At 47.3% G+C, this 17256-nt stretch overlaps 1 protein-coding gene across 4 annotated transcripts in view; it reads right to left on the bottom strand.

Moving 5' to 3' along the window:
• Stim1 (stromal interaction molecule 1) overlaps window positions 1-14265 on the bottom strand; it is a 231464-nt gene extending 217199 nt beyond the window's left edge. For 2 of the 4 annotated variants that reach the window (XM_045145674.1, XM_004650977.2), the window contains exon 1: window positions 13743-14262. In XM_045145674.1, the coding sequence (XP_045001609.1) occupies window positions 13743-13884 (142 nt within the window). In that variant the 5' untranslated portion in view covers window positions 13885-14262. Of the gene's footprint in view, window positions 1-13742 lie in introns of all 4 variants that reach the window. The other 2 variants (XM_045145675.1, XM_004650978.2) reach the window with 2 other exon arrangements.
• Between the last annotated feature and the right edge of the window lie 2991 nt (window positions 14266-17256).

The raw sequence follows: 17256 nt of genomic DNA, 5'->3' as shown, positions 1-17256 counted from the left end.
GGACCCCGGTTCGAGGCTCGGTTCCCCAGGTCCCATGTTAGCCAGATGCACAAGGGGGCGCACGCATCTGGAGTTCGTTTGCAGAGGCTGGAAGCCCTGGCGCGCCCATTCTCTCTCTCTCCCTCTATCTGTCTTTCTCTCTGTGTCTGTCGCTCTCAAATAAATAATAAAATATATATATATATATATATATATATATATATAAATGTCTTTTTTAAAAAGCTGGATGCAAAGTAGTACAAGTTTTCATTTGCAGCAGCAAGATATCCTGGTACACACAAACACACACACACATACAAATAAAATATAAATTTAGCTGGGCATAGTGACACACGCCTTTAATCCCAGCACTTGGGAGACTGAGGTAGAAGGATCGCTATGAATTCTAGGCCAGGCTGAGACTACATAGTGAATTCTAGTTCAACCTGGACTAGAGTGAGACACTACCTTGAAAAATCAAATAAATAAATAAAAATAAAATATGTTAATCATGAAGACCACCACTAGAACCACTAGATCACGTATCTTATCTACAGGTGCTCATTTAGGCAGCCAGCCAACACTGAGGCGACTGTCTAGTTATCCAACAACCAAACAGTAAGATCCCATCTGTTCACACTGATAACCCAGACGTCCACATACCTCTTCCCTTCATCCTCCCCACCTCTCTCCTGTGTCTCTTCCAACTCCACCTAATGCCTATATCCCATAAGGCCCTCCCCAGACACCTCAGCCTAGCCTAAGCCATACATCTCTCTCCCTTTGCCTACACTGTCTAAACTGTTGGAATTTGTACTTCAATAAGTCCATGTATTGTGCTGAGTCTATCACCTCAGAAAGGCTAGCATAGTAGTACATGCCTGCAATCTGCACTTGGGAGATAAACGCAGACAAATCAGCTTAAGTTCATCCTCCGCTACACAGTGAGTTCAAAGCTAGCCTACATGGGATCCTGTCACAAAAAAGACCTAATGGGGCTGAAGGGATGGCTTAGCGGTTAAGGCATTTGCCCACAAAGCATAAGGACCCAGGTTAGATTCCCCAGGACCTACGTTAGCCAGATGCACGAGGGAGCACATGTGTCTGGAGTTCATTTTACAGTGGCTAGAGGCCCTGTCGAGCCTTTTCTCTCTTTCTCTCTCTCTCTCTTTTTCTCTCTCCCTCTCCCTCTTCCTCTGTCAAATAAATAAATAAATAAAATTATTTAAAAAAAAAAAACAAGCTCTGAGCTGGAAGTGGTGGCTCACATCTTTAAACATTTTTGTTTCTTTATTTGACAAAGACAAACAGAGAGGTAATGGACGTGCCAGGGCCTCTAGCCACTGCAAACGAACTCCAGATGCATGTGCCACCTTGTGCATCTGGCTTACATGAGCCCTGGGGAAATCGAGCCTCAAACCAGGGTCCTTAAGGCTTCACAGGCAAGCGTTTACCCACTAAACCATCTCTCCAGCCCGGTGGCTCACATCTTTAATCCCAGCACTCAGGAGGCAGAGGTAGGAGGATTATCATGAGTTCGAGGCCACCCTGAGACTACATAGTCAATTCCAGGTCAGCCTAGGCTAAAGTGAAACCCTACCTCAAAAAACCAAAAAAAAAAAAAAAAAAAATTAAGACTCAAGCTCCTTTCATAGTACAAAGCAAGCAGTAAATGGTCATTGTTCTGAATTATTCTAAATTACAAGCTGAATAACTGATTAGATCAGGACTCCTGGCTCAAATATCTCAGTCTAGTTTTTCTTTTGTTAAAAAAATAATAATAATTTTTAAGCCTGCTGTGGTGGCACACACCTTTAATCCCAGCACTTGGGAGGCAGAGGTAGGAGGATTGCCATGAGTTCAAGGCCACCCTGAAACTGCATAGTGAATTCCAGGTCAGCCTGGGCTACAGCAAGACCCTACCTTGAAAAATCAAAATAATAATAATAATAATATTTTTTTTAATTATCTAATTTATTCACAAGCAGAGAGACAGAAGGAGAAAAAGAAAGGGAGGTCTCTTGCCACTGCAAACAAACTCCAGACATATGCACACTTTGTGCATCTGGCTTTATATGGGTACTGGGGAGTCAACACCCAGCCTTCAGTTTTTGCAAGCAAGTGCTTTTAACTACTGAGCCATCTCTCCAGTCCCCCAGTCTAGTTTTTTTCTACCAATAACCTGCTGTGAATTTTCTATTTAATGCCTCTATGCTATCAATTTCCTTATATAAAAACAAGTAGGTGGAACTAACTGATGATTCCATCTCGTAGCTTTTGAATTTGGCAGCAACTTTTTATCTCCCCAAGATCTAAGAAAAAGGATGGGGGAAACTGTAAGGGCCTCCCTAGCTCTCCCAGGCAAGGTTAGTTACTTGCTCCCCTGGACTGCCCATAGCTTTCTGTACATGTATACACAATACTACTATGGCTCTCAGTGCAAAGGTTTGAGAGACGACACAGTTTAGTCATGAAAGTAAGTGTGAAGAGTCAGATTCCCTGGATTCAAACTCCAGCTTTCTTTATCTGTAAAACTTTGAACAGGGTATTTAACCTCTCTATAATTTAATTGCTTGGCCTATAAAATACATGTAAAGATACTTATGACATGGGATAGTTTTAAGAATTAAATGAAATAAAAGGTTTTTAATAGTGCCCACCATATAGTAAACACTACTAAATGTTATCTGCTATCATCATTATTATATTACTATTATATAATATTAATATCATGTTATTATATTATATTAATATCATATAATATCAACCTGTACAGTTTTAATTAGCTCTCTATTCTTTTCTCATTCCCCTGAGCAGTGTTTACATTTTTGCTAAACCACTCATCACAAAATAACACGTTTACTTATGTATTTATTTTCTGTCTCCCCAAGAAGACTATAACTTCCATGAGGAAGACATCTCTTTTGTTCATCTTTAAATCCCTACAGAAATCACCCGCAGTGACTGACCCTTAGCAGTCACTCAAACACTTGCTGAATAAACAGCAGATGAGCTGGCACTGTTTGGTATTTGCTGAATGAATTAACCCAGCTAAAGGCCTGGAAGCAAATGTCCTGGCTGCACAAGGATTACTATGTCCCTCTCCCCAGTTAGGGGTATTAGCTTCAACCAAGCCCCACCCACCTGCTCCTGGCCCTAGCCCAGTTCCAGGAGCCAACCTCGGCTAAAATTAGCATAGTTACCAAGATGGCCAAGCCATTTATAGCTTCGGAGGTAGCAGCAATGAGATGGGTGGGCAGGCCAAGTCCTGGCTGGCCACTCCAAAGGGACTGACTGAGAAGACAGCCTGCACGCTGCACACTGCCTAGAAGCCTAACCGGAGGTCTTATTGTGGCTGAACCCCTGTCTCTGATTTAGAGACCCTCTAAGACTTCCAACAATGGCAGCCAAAACTCCAGACTCCTACCTGAGGCCTCTCACATACATTCTATAGAAAACATGTTGAGTCTCTGGAAGCAATAAGCTTAGAGTCCAAGACAGGTTCCTAGTGTTCATTTCAAGCCTGCTTCAGAAATGAAGACCCTAGAATAGCATAGCCATGAATGGACTTTTACTGACTTAGTATGGCTGTGCTTAGATATTAAAGGAAAAAACTAGGGGCTGGAGAGATGGCTCAGCAGTTAAAGATACTTGCTTGCAAAGCCTTGCTGGTCATGGCTTACAGTAATCATGCATCTAAAGCCAGATGCACAAAGTAGCACATATATCTAGAGTTTGTCGGCAGCGGCAAGAGGACCTGGCATACCCACTATCTTGTTCTTTCTTCTCTCTCTCTCTCCATACATGTGTACATACATATGCATACACATATACATATACATATACATATACATATACATATACATATACATATACATATACATATACATATAATAACAGGAATGGCCTTTCCACTGCCCAGTGAGGGAATCTGGGAGCCTCCTAGCAGCAGAGCATCTACCTTCACTATAAGGCCAGGGATTTTTGAAGTTTTGTTTTGGTTTTATTTGGGGATTTGGTGTGTATATGTCTCCGTTTATTTGTTGTTTTTTTTTTAATAGATTGTATTTATTTATTTGAGAGAGAGAAAGAAGCAGAGAGAAAGAGAGAGAGAGGAAGAGAATAGGCATGCCAGGGTCTACAGCCATTGCAAATGAACTCCAGATGCATGCGCTTCCTTGTGCATCTGGCTTAGGTGGGTCCTGGAGAATCAAACTGGGATCCTTTGGCTTTGCGGGCAAACACCATCTCTCCAGCCCTGTTTATTTGTTTTGTGAGCTAGGATCTCACTCTAGCCCAGGACATGTGTGTATGTTTGTTTTAAACTTTCATTGACAACTTTCATAAATACATATAATATATCATGATCGTAATCTCCTCCCACCACCCTCTACTCTCTCTCCCACCCCCAAATCCGTCCTTCAGTGAATCTCTTCTTCTTTCCAACTTGTTTCTTTCTCAATCTCTCGCTCTCTCTCTTTTTGGTAGGGTCTTGCTCCAGCCCAGGCCAACCTGGAATTCACTCTATAGTCTCAGAGTGGCCTTGAACTTATGGCGATCCTCCTACTTCTGTCTCCCAAGTGCTGGATTAAAGAGGCATGCACCACCACACCCGGCTTAATTTTATTTATTTATTTATTTGCAAGCACAGAGAGAAGAAAAACAGACATAGAGAATGGGTGTACCAGGGTCTATTTGCAGCTGGACCACTGCATATGAACTCCAGATACATGCACCCCTTTGTGCATCTGGCTTTACATAGGTTCTGGAGAATTAAACCCAAGTCATTAGGCTTTGCAGACAAGCACCTTAATCAAGGAGCAATCTCTCCAACCCTCTCTTCTCCTTTCATGTCATCAATTTTCCCTCTTAGTATGCATGTGTGGTGGTTTGATCAGGTGTCCCCCATAAACTTAGGTGTTCTGAATGCTAGGTTTCCAGCTGATGGAGATTTGGGAATTAACGCCTCCTGGAGGCAGTGTATTTTGGGGGGCGGGTTTATGGGTGTTATAGCCAGTTTCTCCATACCAGTGTTTGGCACACTCTCCTGTTCCTATTGTCCACCTTATGTTGGCCAGGAGGTGATGCCTACCCTCTGCTCATGCCATTGTTTTCCCTGCCATCATGGAGCTTCCCCCTCAAACCTGTAAGCCAAAATAAACCTCTTTTTCTCACAAGCTGCTCTTGGTCAGGTGATTTCTACCAGCAATGCTGAACCTGACTGCAAAGTAAAGTGGTACTGAGTGGGATTGCTACTAGACAGCTGACTGTGTGGCTTTGGCCTTTTGGAGCTGATTTTCAAGAGGACTGTGGAAGGATTTGAAACCTTGGCCTAAGAGACACCTTGCAGTGGGGTAAGTATAGCTTGATGGGACTGTTCTGATCAGAGTTGAAAGACCTGAATGCAGTAAGAACTATGGACTGTGAGGTTTGGTTTATGAGGGTGAGAAAGAGCTGTGCCTGGACTGGGCTAGCAGTTTGTGTAAGGCTTGCTGTTATGCCCGAGTCCTAAGAAGTTGTACAGGTTTGCTTTGCATAGAAATGAACTGGTATGAGCAGAGGGATGTGGCACAGAAAAAATGAAATCTTTGGGCCTAAATTGCTGCCCATTCACCTGCAAATTGTTTGAGAGATTACAACCTTTCAGATTGGGCCAGCTGACCTGCACGAGGGCAACATGAAGAATGTAGACTCTTTTGGAGGGGCCTGAGTGTTCAAGAAGTGTCCTGTTCTTCAAAGTCTAATTATTCCCCCCTGGATTAACAAATTGGCACCCTACCTGGTATTGTGGACTATAAGAAATACAGGAAAGAGAGGGTTATTGAGTTTGCAACACAGTCTTGTGTTTTGGAAATGGCCTTGGGCAGTGTGAAGCAGGTTTGCTGGTGGCCTGCATGGAGAGCCCATGGGACTATGAGAATGAACCATGGATTGCAGTGGAGACCCAGTGGAGATGCCGGGACCATGAGATGGCTGCTAAGAAAGCTGCCAGCCCGATGAAGTTTTCCAGGACTGTGAGTAGCCTAGCTGGAGGGGCAGAATTGGAATGCAAGAGACACTGCTCGTTAAAATTATCAAACTTGGAGAGTTATCACTGGATAAAGTTGTTGGACTTGAAGCTACAGAGTTTGATGTTTGCTGTGATTGTTTTAAATCTTGTATTGGTTGAATATTTCTTTGCTATGCCATCTTTTACAGTGTGAATGTTTATTCTGTGCCATTATGGGTTTCGGGGGGAACTTTGTTGGCATAATGGCTCAGTTAAAAGACCTTAGACTGCGGGGCATATTGGTGCACACCTTTAATCCCAGCACTTGGGAGGCAGAGGTAGGAGGATCACTGTGAGTTCAAGGCCACCCTGAGAATACAAAGTTAATTCCAGGTCAGCCTGAGCTATGGTGAGACCCTAACTCAAAAAAAAAAAAAAAACCTTAGACTATGGGGATGTTTGGACATCATTTGAATTGATTAAAAACTATGGGGACTTTTAAAGTTGGATGAATGCATTGTATTTTACATCATGTACTGTTATCAGTTTATGGGATCCAGGAGTGGAATGTGGTGGTTTGATTCAGGTGTTCCCCATAAACTTAGGTGTTCTGAACACTAAGTTCCCAGCTGATGGAGACTTGGGAATTAACACCTCCTTGAGGCAGTGTATTGTTGGGGGTGGGTTTATGGGTGTTATAGCCAGTTTCTCTATGCCAGTGTTTGGCACACTCTCCTGTTCCTCTTGTCCACCTTATGTTGGCCAGGAGTTGATGTCCATCCTCTGCTCATGCCATCGTTTTCCCTTGCCATCATGGAGCTTCCCCCTCAAACCTGTAAGCCAAAATAACTCTCTTTTCCTCACAAGCTGCTCCTGGTCAGGTGATTTCTACCATCAATGCTGAACCTGACTGCAACAGCCTGTCTTGTGTATGTAGCATCAGCCACTGTGATTTGTTTGTTTGGTTTTGGTTTTCTTTTTTTTTTTTTTAATTTTTGTTTCATTTTTACATATTTATTTGAGTGTGACAGAGAGAGAGAGAGAGAAACAAAGAGAGAGAAAGAATAGGCGCTCCAGGGCTTCCAGCCACTGCTAACGAACTCCAGACGCGTGCACCCCCTTGTGCAGCTGGTTAACGTGGGTCCAAAGGAATCAAGCCTTGAACTGGGGTCATTAGGCTTCATAGGCAAGCGCTTAACCGCTAAGCCATCTCTCCAGCCCTGGTTTTGGTTTTCCGAGGTAGGGTCTCATGATAGCTCAGGCTGACCTCAAACTCTTGATCCTCCTACCAAGTGCTGGGATTAAAGGTGTGCACCACCACACCCAGCTGTTTGTTTGTTTTGATATTTTATTTATTCATTTGAGAGAGATACAGAAACACGCAGGTAGAGAGAGGGAGAAAATGGGCACACCAGGGCCTTTAGCCATTGCAAACAAACTCCAGATGCGTGCAACCCCTTTCCTGGGGAATCAAACCAGGATCCTTTGGCTTTGCAGGAAAGTGCTAAGCCATCCCTCCAGCCCTGTTTGTTTTTGAGGCAGGATCTCACTCTATCTCAGGGTAACCAGTAACACACACTGCAGCCTTGAACTCGTGGCAATCCTCGTACCTCAGCCTCTCAAGTGTTGGAATCACAGCAGTGATTCACCACAACCAGTTTTTGGTTTGATTTTTGGGATGCTAGGGATTGACCGCAGGTCTTCATGCACTGCAAGGCAAGCACTGCATCAACTGGGCTATAACTGCGGCCCCCAGGGTCAGAGTTTTAAAAGTGTTTAGTATGGGTTGCAGAGACGGCTCAGCAGTGAAAGGCACTCCCTTATGAAGCCTGCTGGCCCAGGTTCAGTTCCCCAGTACTCAATGAAGCCAGACACAAAAAGTGGCTCAGGCATCTGGAGTTCATTTGCAATGGCAAGAGGCCAAGTGTACCCATACACAAATAAATAAGTGTTTAATGTATGCGTGGAATTAGATAGGAAAGTCTCTCTCTCTCTCTCTCTCTCTCCCCCCCTCCCTCTCCCTCCCTTTCTCTCTGTGTGTGTGTGTGTGTGTGTGTGTGTGTGTGTGTGTGTGCGCGCGCTAGAGAATGAACCCAGGGCCTTACATATACAACCCAAGCACTACTACTGAACTATACCCCCAGGGCACCATAAGCATTTCATTTTGGGTTTTTCTTTCTTTCTTTTCTTTTTTTTTTTTTTTTTAGATTTTACTTGTATTTATTTATTACAATCAGAGAGGGAAGGAGAGAGAGAGAATGGGCATGCCAGGGCTTCTAGCCACTACAAATGAACTCCAGACGCATGTGCCACCATGTGCATCTGGCTTACATGGGACCTGGAGAATCAAACCTAGGTCCTTAGGCTTCGCAGGCAAGTGCCTTAACTGCTAAGCCATCTCTCCAGCTCCCCCCAACCTTTTTATAAATGATAGGTTCTCACTGTAGCCCAAGCTGACCTGGAGTTCACTATGTACACTCAGGGTGGCCTCAAACTCACTGCAATCCTCCTATCTCAGCCTCCTGAGTGCTGGGACCAAAGGAGTGCACCACCATGCCCTTTTGTTTTGTTTTGTTTGTTAGTTTTTGGTTTTGGTTTTCCAAGGTAGGGTCTCACTCTAGCTCAGGCAGACCTGGAATTCACTATAGAGTCCCAGGGTAGCCTTGAATTCACAGCAATCCTACCTGTGCCTTCCGAGTGCAGGGATTAAAAGTGTGCACCATCATGCCCAGCCCCCTTTTTTAAGATAGGGTCTCACTTTAGCCCAAGCTGACCTGGAGTTCACTATGTAGTCTCAGGGTAGCCTCAAACTCACTGTGATCCTATCTCAGCCTCCTGAGTGCTGGGATTAAAGGCGTGCACCACCATGCCCTGCTTATTTTGGGTTATTTTGTAGTTATGCGTATGTGCCCTTGTGTACTATGTGAATGTACAGGCACACAGGCCACAATGCACATGTGGAAGCCAGAGGGCAATCCTGGTATGTCAGCGTTTGCCTTCAACCTTATTTGAGACAAGGTTTCTCTGGTTTGCTGTGATTGTCCTGACTGCCTCCCACTACCATAGGCATGTTAAGATTTACAGGAGTGTTGGGGACTTGAACTCCAGCCATATACGTCTTGAGTAGCAAGTGATTTTAGCCACTGAGAAATCTCTCCAGGCCCACCATAAGCATTTTACTAAATCCTTCTTAGAATCAAATTTTATAACTAAAAAGTAATGAGATTGTACATATGGGCTGGGGAAATGGATTAGTCAAAGTGCTTGCTTGCAAAGCGCTCTGGCCCAAGTTCAATTCCCCAGTACCCATGTAAAGCCAGACACACAAAGTGGAGCATATGTCTGGAGTTCATTTGCAGCAGCAGGAGGCCCTGGCTACCCATTCTCTCCCACGCCTCAAATAAATAAATAAATAAATGTTCCTTTCAAATAAGATTATAGGGACTGGAGAGATGGCTTAGCAGTTAAGGCACTTGTCAACAAAACCAAGGGACCTAGGTTCAATTCTCCAGAACCCACATCAAGCCAGATGCACAAGGTGGCATACATGTTTGGAGTTAGCTTGCAGCAGCTACAGGTCCTAGCACACCCATTCTCATTGATTTGTGCTCCCTCCCTCTCTCTCTCTCCCTCTCTCTCTCTCTCTCACTTCTGCCTCTTTCTCTATCATAAATAAATAAAATCTTTTTTAAAAGATTGTGTATGGGGCTGGAGAGATGGCTCAGCGGTTAAGCACTTGCCTGTGAAGCCTAAGACCTTGGTTTGAGGCTTGATTCTCCAGGACCCACGTTAGCCAGATGCACAAGGGGGCACACATATCTGGAGTTCGTTTGCAGTGGGTGGAGGCCCTGGCGTGCCCATTCTCTCTGCCTCTTTCTCTCTGTCATTCTCAAATAAATAAATTAATTAAATAAAATAATACAAAAAAAATTAAAAGATTATATATGAGCTGGGTGTGGGTGACACATGCCTTTAATCCCAGCACTTGGAAGGCAGAGGTAGGAGGATCACTGTGAGTTTGAGGCCACCCTGAGACTCCATAGTGAATTTCAGGTCATCCTGGGTGTGGTGACACATCTCTAATCCCAACACTCAGGAGGCAGAGGCAGGAGAATCGCTGTGAGTTCAAAGCCAATCTGAGACTACAGAGTGAGCTCCAGATTATCCTGGGCTACAGTGAGGCCCTACCTTAAAAAAATTAATTCTATATTATATACAAATTGTACACACATCCAATTATATATACATCCAAAAGAGGGAAAAAATGGAATTCTTTCAGCCCCTGCAACACACTCTCTAAAGCAGATAAAAAGCAGCTCTTTTCTCGGAACTCAAGTCCAGAGTCACTAGGGCCTGCTTAATTGCCAGAAAGAAAGCAACATTCTCTAGGCCCCACCTAGCGCTACTTTAACAGGACAGAACCTGATAAGATGGAAGAAGTCCAGGACTTAAGCATCAGAACACTTGCCTAGAAGACCAAACACAACCTGGTTTCTCCACACAAACAACTGGGGATATAGGGCTGACAAGACGGCTTAGAAATTAAGGTGCTTGCCTGCAAAGCCTGAGGGCCCATGTTCAACTCCCCCGATCCCACATAAGCCAGACGCACAAGGTAACGCATGTGGAAGGTTGCGCATGCACACAAGGAGGCACACACATCTAGAGTTCCATGACAGTGGTGACTGGAGGCGCTGGAGCACCAATTCTCTCAAAAAAAAAAGGCTAGTGTGTTGGGCTTGCCTCAAAAAGTGTGTGTGGGGGGGGAATATATTATCCTGCCCTGTACTCTAATAGAACTATTGTAAACCTTTGTACAACAAGTTGTGTGACTACAAAATACAAACTATAGGAAACATGCAAATATATCAGGTATATCGAATCCGATTTAGGAAAGAGGTAGCTAGCTGGGTGTAGTGGTTCACATCTGTAATCCCAACAAACAGATCAAGAATTCAAACCAAACTTCAGCTATAAAGCAAGTTTGAGGCCAGCCTGCATTACATAAGACACTATCAAGAAAAGAGAGAGAAGGGAGAAGAGTAGCTTTAACAGCAAATAAAACCCCTGTGTTCCAAAGACAGAGGGAGTGGAAAGGCTGCGAGAATTCCTAGTTTTAGAGAAAGTTTCTCTCCAAAACCTTTTGCAGAGCTCTCTCAGCCACCTCTTTGCAAACATAAGTCCCTGTCTGAGTCAAATTCCCAGTGACCCTAGAGGACAACCTACTAAGAACAAGTGGTGAGACTCCCACACAAACCATAGGCATTCACAGTCTGAGAAGAAATGAAGATGAAGAAAACCCTAGATGGCATAATCTGTATAGCCAGTCCTTTAAAACATTATGTGTGGTAGCTGTCACTATAAGCTCAAATCCTGAGGGATGCTAGAGTGCCTCTTTACCACAAACACACACACGCACACACACAGACTCCCTAACAACTGGTGAATGCCTTAAAACTCTAAACTTCATCCCCTTCACTCAAATCTAAAGTATAGATAGAACACCTCTTCTCTCAAAAGTACTTATTTTTAAAAAAGCCAGGCATGGGCTGGAGAGATGGCTTAGTGGTTAAGTCATTTGCCTGCAAAACCAAAGGATCTCGGTTCGATTCCCCAGGACCCACATAAGCCAGATACACAAGGTGGTACATATATGCATCTGGAGTTTGTTTGCAGTGGCTGGAAGCCATGGCACAGCCATTCTCTTTCTTTCTCTCTGTCTCTCTCTCTTTCTCTCTCCCTCCTTTCTCTCTCACTCTCTCAACTAATTTCTTTTTAAAAAGCCAGGCATGGTGGTGCACACCTTTAATCCTAGCACTCTGGAGGCAGAGGTAGGAGTATCACTATGAATTCAAGGCCACCCTGAGACTACATAGTAAATTCCAGGTCACTCTGGGCTAGAGGGAGACTTGGTTTAAAAAAAAAAAAAATCGGGCTGGAGAGATGGTTTAGTGGTTAAGCACTTGCCTGTGAAGCCTAAGGACCCCGGTTCGAGGCTCGGTTCCCCAGGTCCCACGTTAGCCAGATGCACAAGGGGGCGCACGCGTCTGGAGTTCGTTTGCAGAGGCTGGAAGCCCTGGCGCGCCCATTCTCTCTCTCTCCCTCTATCTGTCTTTCTCCCTGTGTCTGTCGCTCTCAAATAAATAAATAAAATATTTAAAAAAAATCATTTAGACCAGACACTATAATATTTTGGAGTGAAAAAAGGAACAAATGCTAAGCATGGTGGCACATGCCTTTAATCCCAGTATCTGGGAGGCCAAGTAGAAGGCTCACTGTGAGTTCAAGGCCAGCCTGAGACTATAGACTGAATTCCTGGTCAACCTGAGCTAGAATGAGACTCTACTTCAAAAGTCAAAATAAAAAGGAGGGGGACATATTGTCAATTATAAACAAGGATGTCACTCAGCAGATACTACTGGGATCTACTTCATAAATCAAGTAGACTTTTCCTTTCCTTTATTGCTCAGTGAGAATCAAGGTTTCATCAAGTTTCAGGGACCAGGTAAACTTCCTGTGGAGATAAGGGATTCATCTGCAAGAATGGGCCCAGAGGTGGTGGCACACACCTTTAATCCCAGAACTTGGGAGGCAGAGGTAGGAGCATAGCTCTGAGTTCGAGGCCACCCTGAGACTCCATAGTGAATTCCAGGTCAGCCTGGGCTAGAGTGAGACCCCCTACCTCGGTGGCGGGGTAGGGGGAACAAAAAAAAAAAATGACATCCTTAAAGCAACAGCCCAACCCTACTAGCATATTAACTAGCCCTGGCCTCATTGAAAACCAGCCCTTAAAGCATATATAGACTCAAACCCAGCCCAGTAGAGGACCCCTAAGGCGGGAAGGCAGCCCAGGAAAAAGTCATCCTTGGAACTCTTCACTCACCATGACTTTCCCTTTTCCTACTCCTATCAGTAGATATCCACTGAGCCATTCCCTCACTTGAGCTCCCTTATCCTCAACGAAACACCCCCCTCACCCTTTTTTTAGGCCACAGCTACAGGCAGATCAGTGACAGGGTGAGAGACACAGGAAAAGAGAACTGATCTACTTCTAAACTTTATGTAAAACTGCTGCCTGGCAAGGCTCCACAAGTGTACATGGAAAATCTGCAGAGATAAAAAATAATACCAACGACAACAACATGGACTCCCTACTCTCATCAGGCAGAAGAAACAGATGAAGTCAACAAGTGGTCCCAAGAATTTTATTTGCTTAAGTCAAGAAAAGGCCATTTAACTCCCTAGTGGTAAAAAAGGATTCCATCTAAGGACTTGCCTTCATTTTTCACATGAACGCAGACAAAAGACAGCAGGTTACCTAAGAACGGGGAGGGAGCAGCATTCTCTAGGACAGAAGGGCACACCTGAACAGCAGGGAAACAGAACTGGCCCAGCCCCGATTTTTTCCCCTGTCCATCCCAAGTGGCTTCAATGCCACCCCTTCGCCCTCTGTCTGGTGATGAAACTGGCTAAAAGCAATGAAGTTATCAACAGGGCAGCTCACTCTTTCAGACAAGTAGTCCTGAACGGGGTCTTTCCTCGCTGATCTAAAAGGTCAAGGCGCCCCAAAGGGCTTCTCACTGCCTACAAGACATCCCAGGAGAGATGAGGAAAGTTGTTGAGCAGAGATCCTAGCACTTGGCCAGGACTGCTGACGACAAAGAACTTCTCTACTACTGGGACCACACCGCGCCATGTGTGGACCCTCCAGCAACCTCACATGTACAATCGTGGACAACTTGCCCGCGAGTCCTGCCCCCGGCCCAGGCCTTACCTGCTGCAGTAGACTCCTCGGAAGTCGCCCCGGAGCCGGCTCCCGCGGTCGCCTTCTCGTTCGGACCGTGGCTGAGGCTCTGGCCCTGATGCCAGAGAAGCCCCCAGAGAAGCCACAGGGCAAGACGGGCGCACACATCCATGACTCTGGGTCTCGGTCAACATGCGCTTGATGTAGACACCTTGGGGATCCCAGAAGCAAGCAAAGCCGCGGAGAGGGCGGTGAGGTGTGGGGGGGGGGGTAAGGTGCCCGGGGGTGCCAGCCGACGGTTCCCAGGCGAGATGCCCCTCGCCAGCGAACGTCGCCGCAGCTGTCCAGCCAACCACCTGGCGGGCCTGGCCTCCTCTGACTGCCAAAGGTCAAGTGCTCCAAGTTCGGGCGCAGAGTAGGGCCAGCGCCTCCTCCGCTCTTCACACAGTGGGTCCGGCCCGGGCTGCGGCGGCGGCGGCCTGAGCTCGGCGCTGGCTTCCGGAGAGTTTGAGCTGGGTGGCTGCGGGGCCCGCTCGGCTGGCTGTCAGCTCCGCAGCCTGCTACACCCCTCCGGGAGGGGGCGGGCAGGATCTCCCGCCCGCACGGCGCTGGTGGGGGGGGAGGGCGGGCGAGGCGGAGCAGGGGCGGAGAGGAAGGGTGGTGGTGGTGGCGGCGGTGGTGCTGGCGGCGGCGATCGGGGAGGGGGTGTTGGCGCGAGGGAGGGGAGGTTGGTGGGGAGCACCTGACCTCGCCCCGCCGAGGAGCGGGGAGCGGCAGAAGCCCGGGCTCTGCTTGGACGACTGCACTGGCAAGGCCCCAAGAGGACACAGATGTCCCCGAGATCCTAAGACTCGGAGGCCGAGGTCAGCGGCCCCCGGCTAGGTTGCCGTGCTTAAAACGACCTCCCGGTCCACCCGGGGACCCTGGTGCAAGCGGGCGGACATGCACGGGGCCAGGCCCGGGACAGCGGCTCCCGAGAGAGAGAGAGAGAGAGAGAGAGAGAGAGAGAGAGAGAGAGGAGAGGGCGGCGCGGGGCGGGGCGGGGTGGGACACCTCCCCCCCCCTCCCCGAGCTGGGCGGAGGCGTGATCTCCCCGGCCGGTCCGCCCCGCCCCGCGCCGCCCTCAGGAGAAGCCGGGGCCCTCCCCAGGGTCGGTCGGAGTCTATCCCGGAATAACCTGTTGGAGAGATCGCTGGCCTGCAGCTCCCCACAAACACGCGCGCACGCGCGCACACCCACACACACTGCCGATGGGGCTCTGCGGGACCCCCTGGTTCACCAGGACTCCGCCCCGTGCCGGGGACCGGGTCGCGGCATCTCTCTCTCTCTCTCTCTCTCTCTCCCCCACGTCCTCCCCAGCCTCCCGCGCTAACCGTCCCCCCCGCGGGCGGGCCCCTGGCGGACACGCAGTTGCTCAGGTAACTCGGGCCTGCAGCGACACACACACGGCCCGGCCCGGATCTGCGGGCCGCTGGGGTTGCACCACCCGCCTAAGACTCAAAAAAAATAAAAAAAAGAAAAAGAAAGAAAATACAGGCTGGACACTGAGGGTCACAAACAGCAGACGCCCGGCAGCGGCCAGAGGACACTCACTACAAGCCCGGCTGGGTGCCGGCCCCCAGGGGCGCGCTCCCAGCCCCCACCTCTCTCCACCGCTCTGACAGGCTCCGCCCTCCCGACGCGCCTCTCAACCAATCGCCTTCCGTCTCTCTGCGGGCTGAGGAACCCGCGCGGTCCCTCGCCAGGGCACAGCGGCGCGCACCCTCACCCCCCTGGCGGCAGGATCCGGTACTACAGCCAGGGCGAGGTGCTGGGTTAGAAGAAGTGGAGGGCGCGCCCAAGGCAAGGCCCCATTGGAGCCAAGGAATGTTTTCAAAGAAAATTGTGCCAAAAAAGAAAAAAAGGAAAATGAAGTATCCCGCCTACTCCTAGGCAAAATTTCACCTACGCATGGGCCATCTGCCTTCCTGACAGCCCTCCTCTCCAAACTAAATCGGATGCCCTGACTTTAGCCCATGCAGCACGACCTTGCCCCTCAAGACACCCAGAGGTTTTGGCTGGTGGGACCTATGGCCTGTTCCTCCCGGCATCTCATTCTCCCATCTCTCTGAGCCGGAAGCTGCTTGAGAATGAACGCCCCAATGAAGAAGGGCCTCGCCTGAGCTTCCTTCAGAGAAGCGTGCAAACTTCCTGTTCTCTTTTCAAGCCTACTGTCAGCAAATCTTTACTGAAACCTTCGTGCCCTGCCCTGCCCTGTCCTTGGCACTGAAGGCAGGAGACTGGATTGGGCCCAGTCCCTCCTCGGACTTGACAGTGATAAACCAGCTCCTGTTCTGAGCAAGCTCTTTGAAGACCAGCACACGGATTTGCCCAACAGCTGCCTGGCTTAAGGGTTTGGCTGTTGATATAAAAATACATGTTTAACGTCATCTACTACCACTTTCCCCATTTTATTAAGCTTCCATCACATTGGCCTTCTTTCTTTTTATTTTGTTTTCTTTCTTTCTTTCTTTTTTTTTTTTTTTTTTTGCAACACAGAAGATCAAACCTAGGGCCTCAGGTATGCTAAACAAGTACTCTACCACTTGAGCTACACCCCCAAACAATGGCCTTCTGTAAATTAGCCTCTGACACACCACAATTAGTGCTTCATACTCTTTATATCTGCTGTTGCTTCTGCCTAAAATGTTGCTGGCAGCCTCCCCCCACCCCACCCCCCATGAAGCTGGCCTCTTGTTCTTCCAGATACTGTTCAACGTCTCCTTGGAAACTCTTACCCAGACCAACCTTCAAATTCAGTCTGTAGCCAGAGTTAGATCATAAATATGTCTGCCCCTCCCCCTATAATTGTGACTGAGAGTTTTCAGAGGTCATTCATCTCTATGGCACTTGAGCCCAACAATAGAATAGACACTGTACGTTGGGAGTGCTCAGTAAGAGTTTATTGGCATGAGTGACTCATTTTCATGAGTTACTTTTTTTTTGGTTTTTCAAGGTAGGGTCTCCTTCTAGCCCAGACTGACCTGGAATTCACTATGTAGTCTCAGGGTGGCCTCGAACTCACCGCGATACTCCCACACACCAATCTGAGTTACTTTTTCATTCAGCACCCAAATATTGATTGAGTGACAGCTCTATAATATAAAACTGATCAAAACAAAAGTCAAACCCCTGACCTAGATGTTACTAGGCCTTTGCTCTCAGGCATGATCTTAAACTCAAATAGCAAAGTGAGCAAGTGAGGAAGACAAGTGAGTATACAGAGCAATAGTGCATGGTGGGACAGCAAGCAGGAAGGCAAACCCAGTATCTATAGATGGTCAGTAAGAGATGATAGAGTGCTGGAGAGATGGCTTAGCGGTTAAGGTGTTTGCCTCCAAAGCCAAAGGATCTCAGTTTGATTCTCCAGGACCCATGTAAGTCAGATGCACAACGGCACACATGCATCTGGAATTCCTTTGCAGTAGCTGGAGGCCATGGCATGCCTATTCATATTCCCTCTCTCTCTCTCTCTCTCTCTCTCTCTCTCTCTCTCTCAAATAAG

Source organism: Jaculus jaculus, chromosome 3 (genome assembly GCF_020740685.1).
Source record: "Jaculus jaculus isolate mJacJac1 chromosome 3, mJacJac1.mat.Y.cur, whole genome shotgun sequence".
Lineage (NCBI taxonomy): Eukaryota > Metazoa > Chordata > Mammalia > Rodentia > Dipodidae > Jaculus > Jaculus jaculus.
The sequence above is the reverse complement of the archived record's forward strand: the minus strand, read 5'-3'. Positions and strand labels throughout refer to the sequence as shown.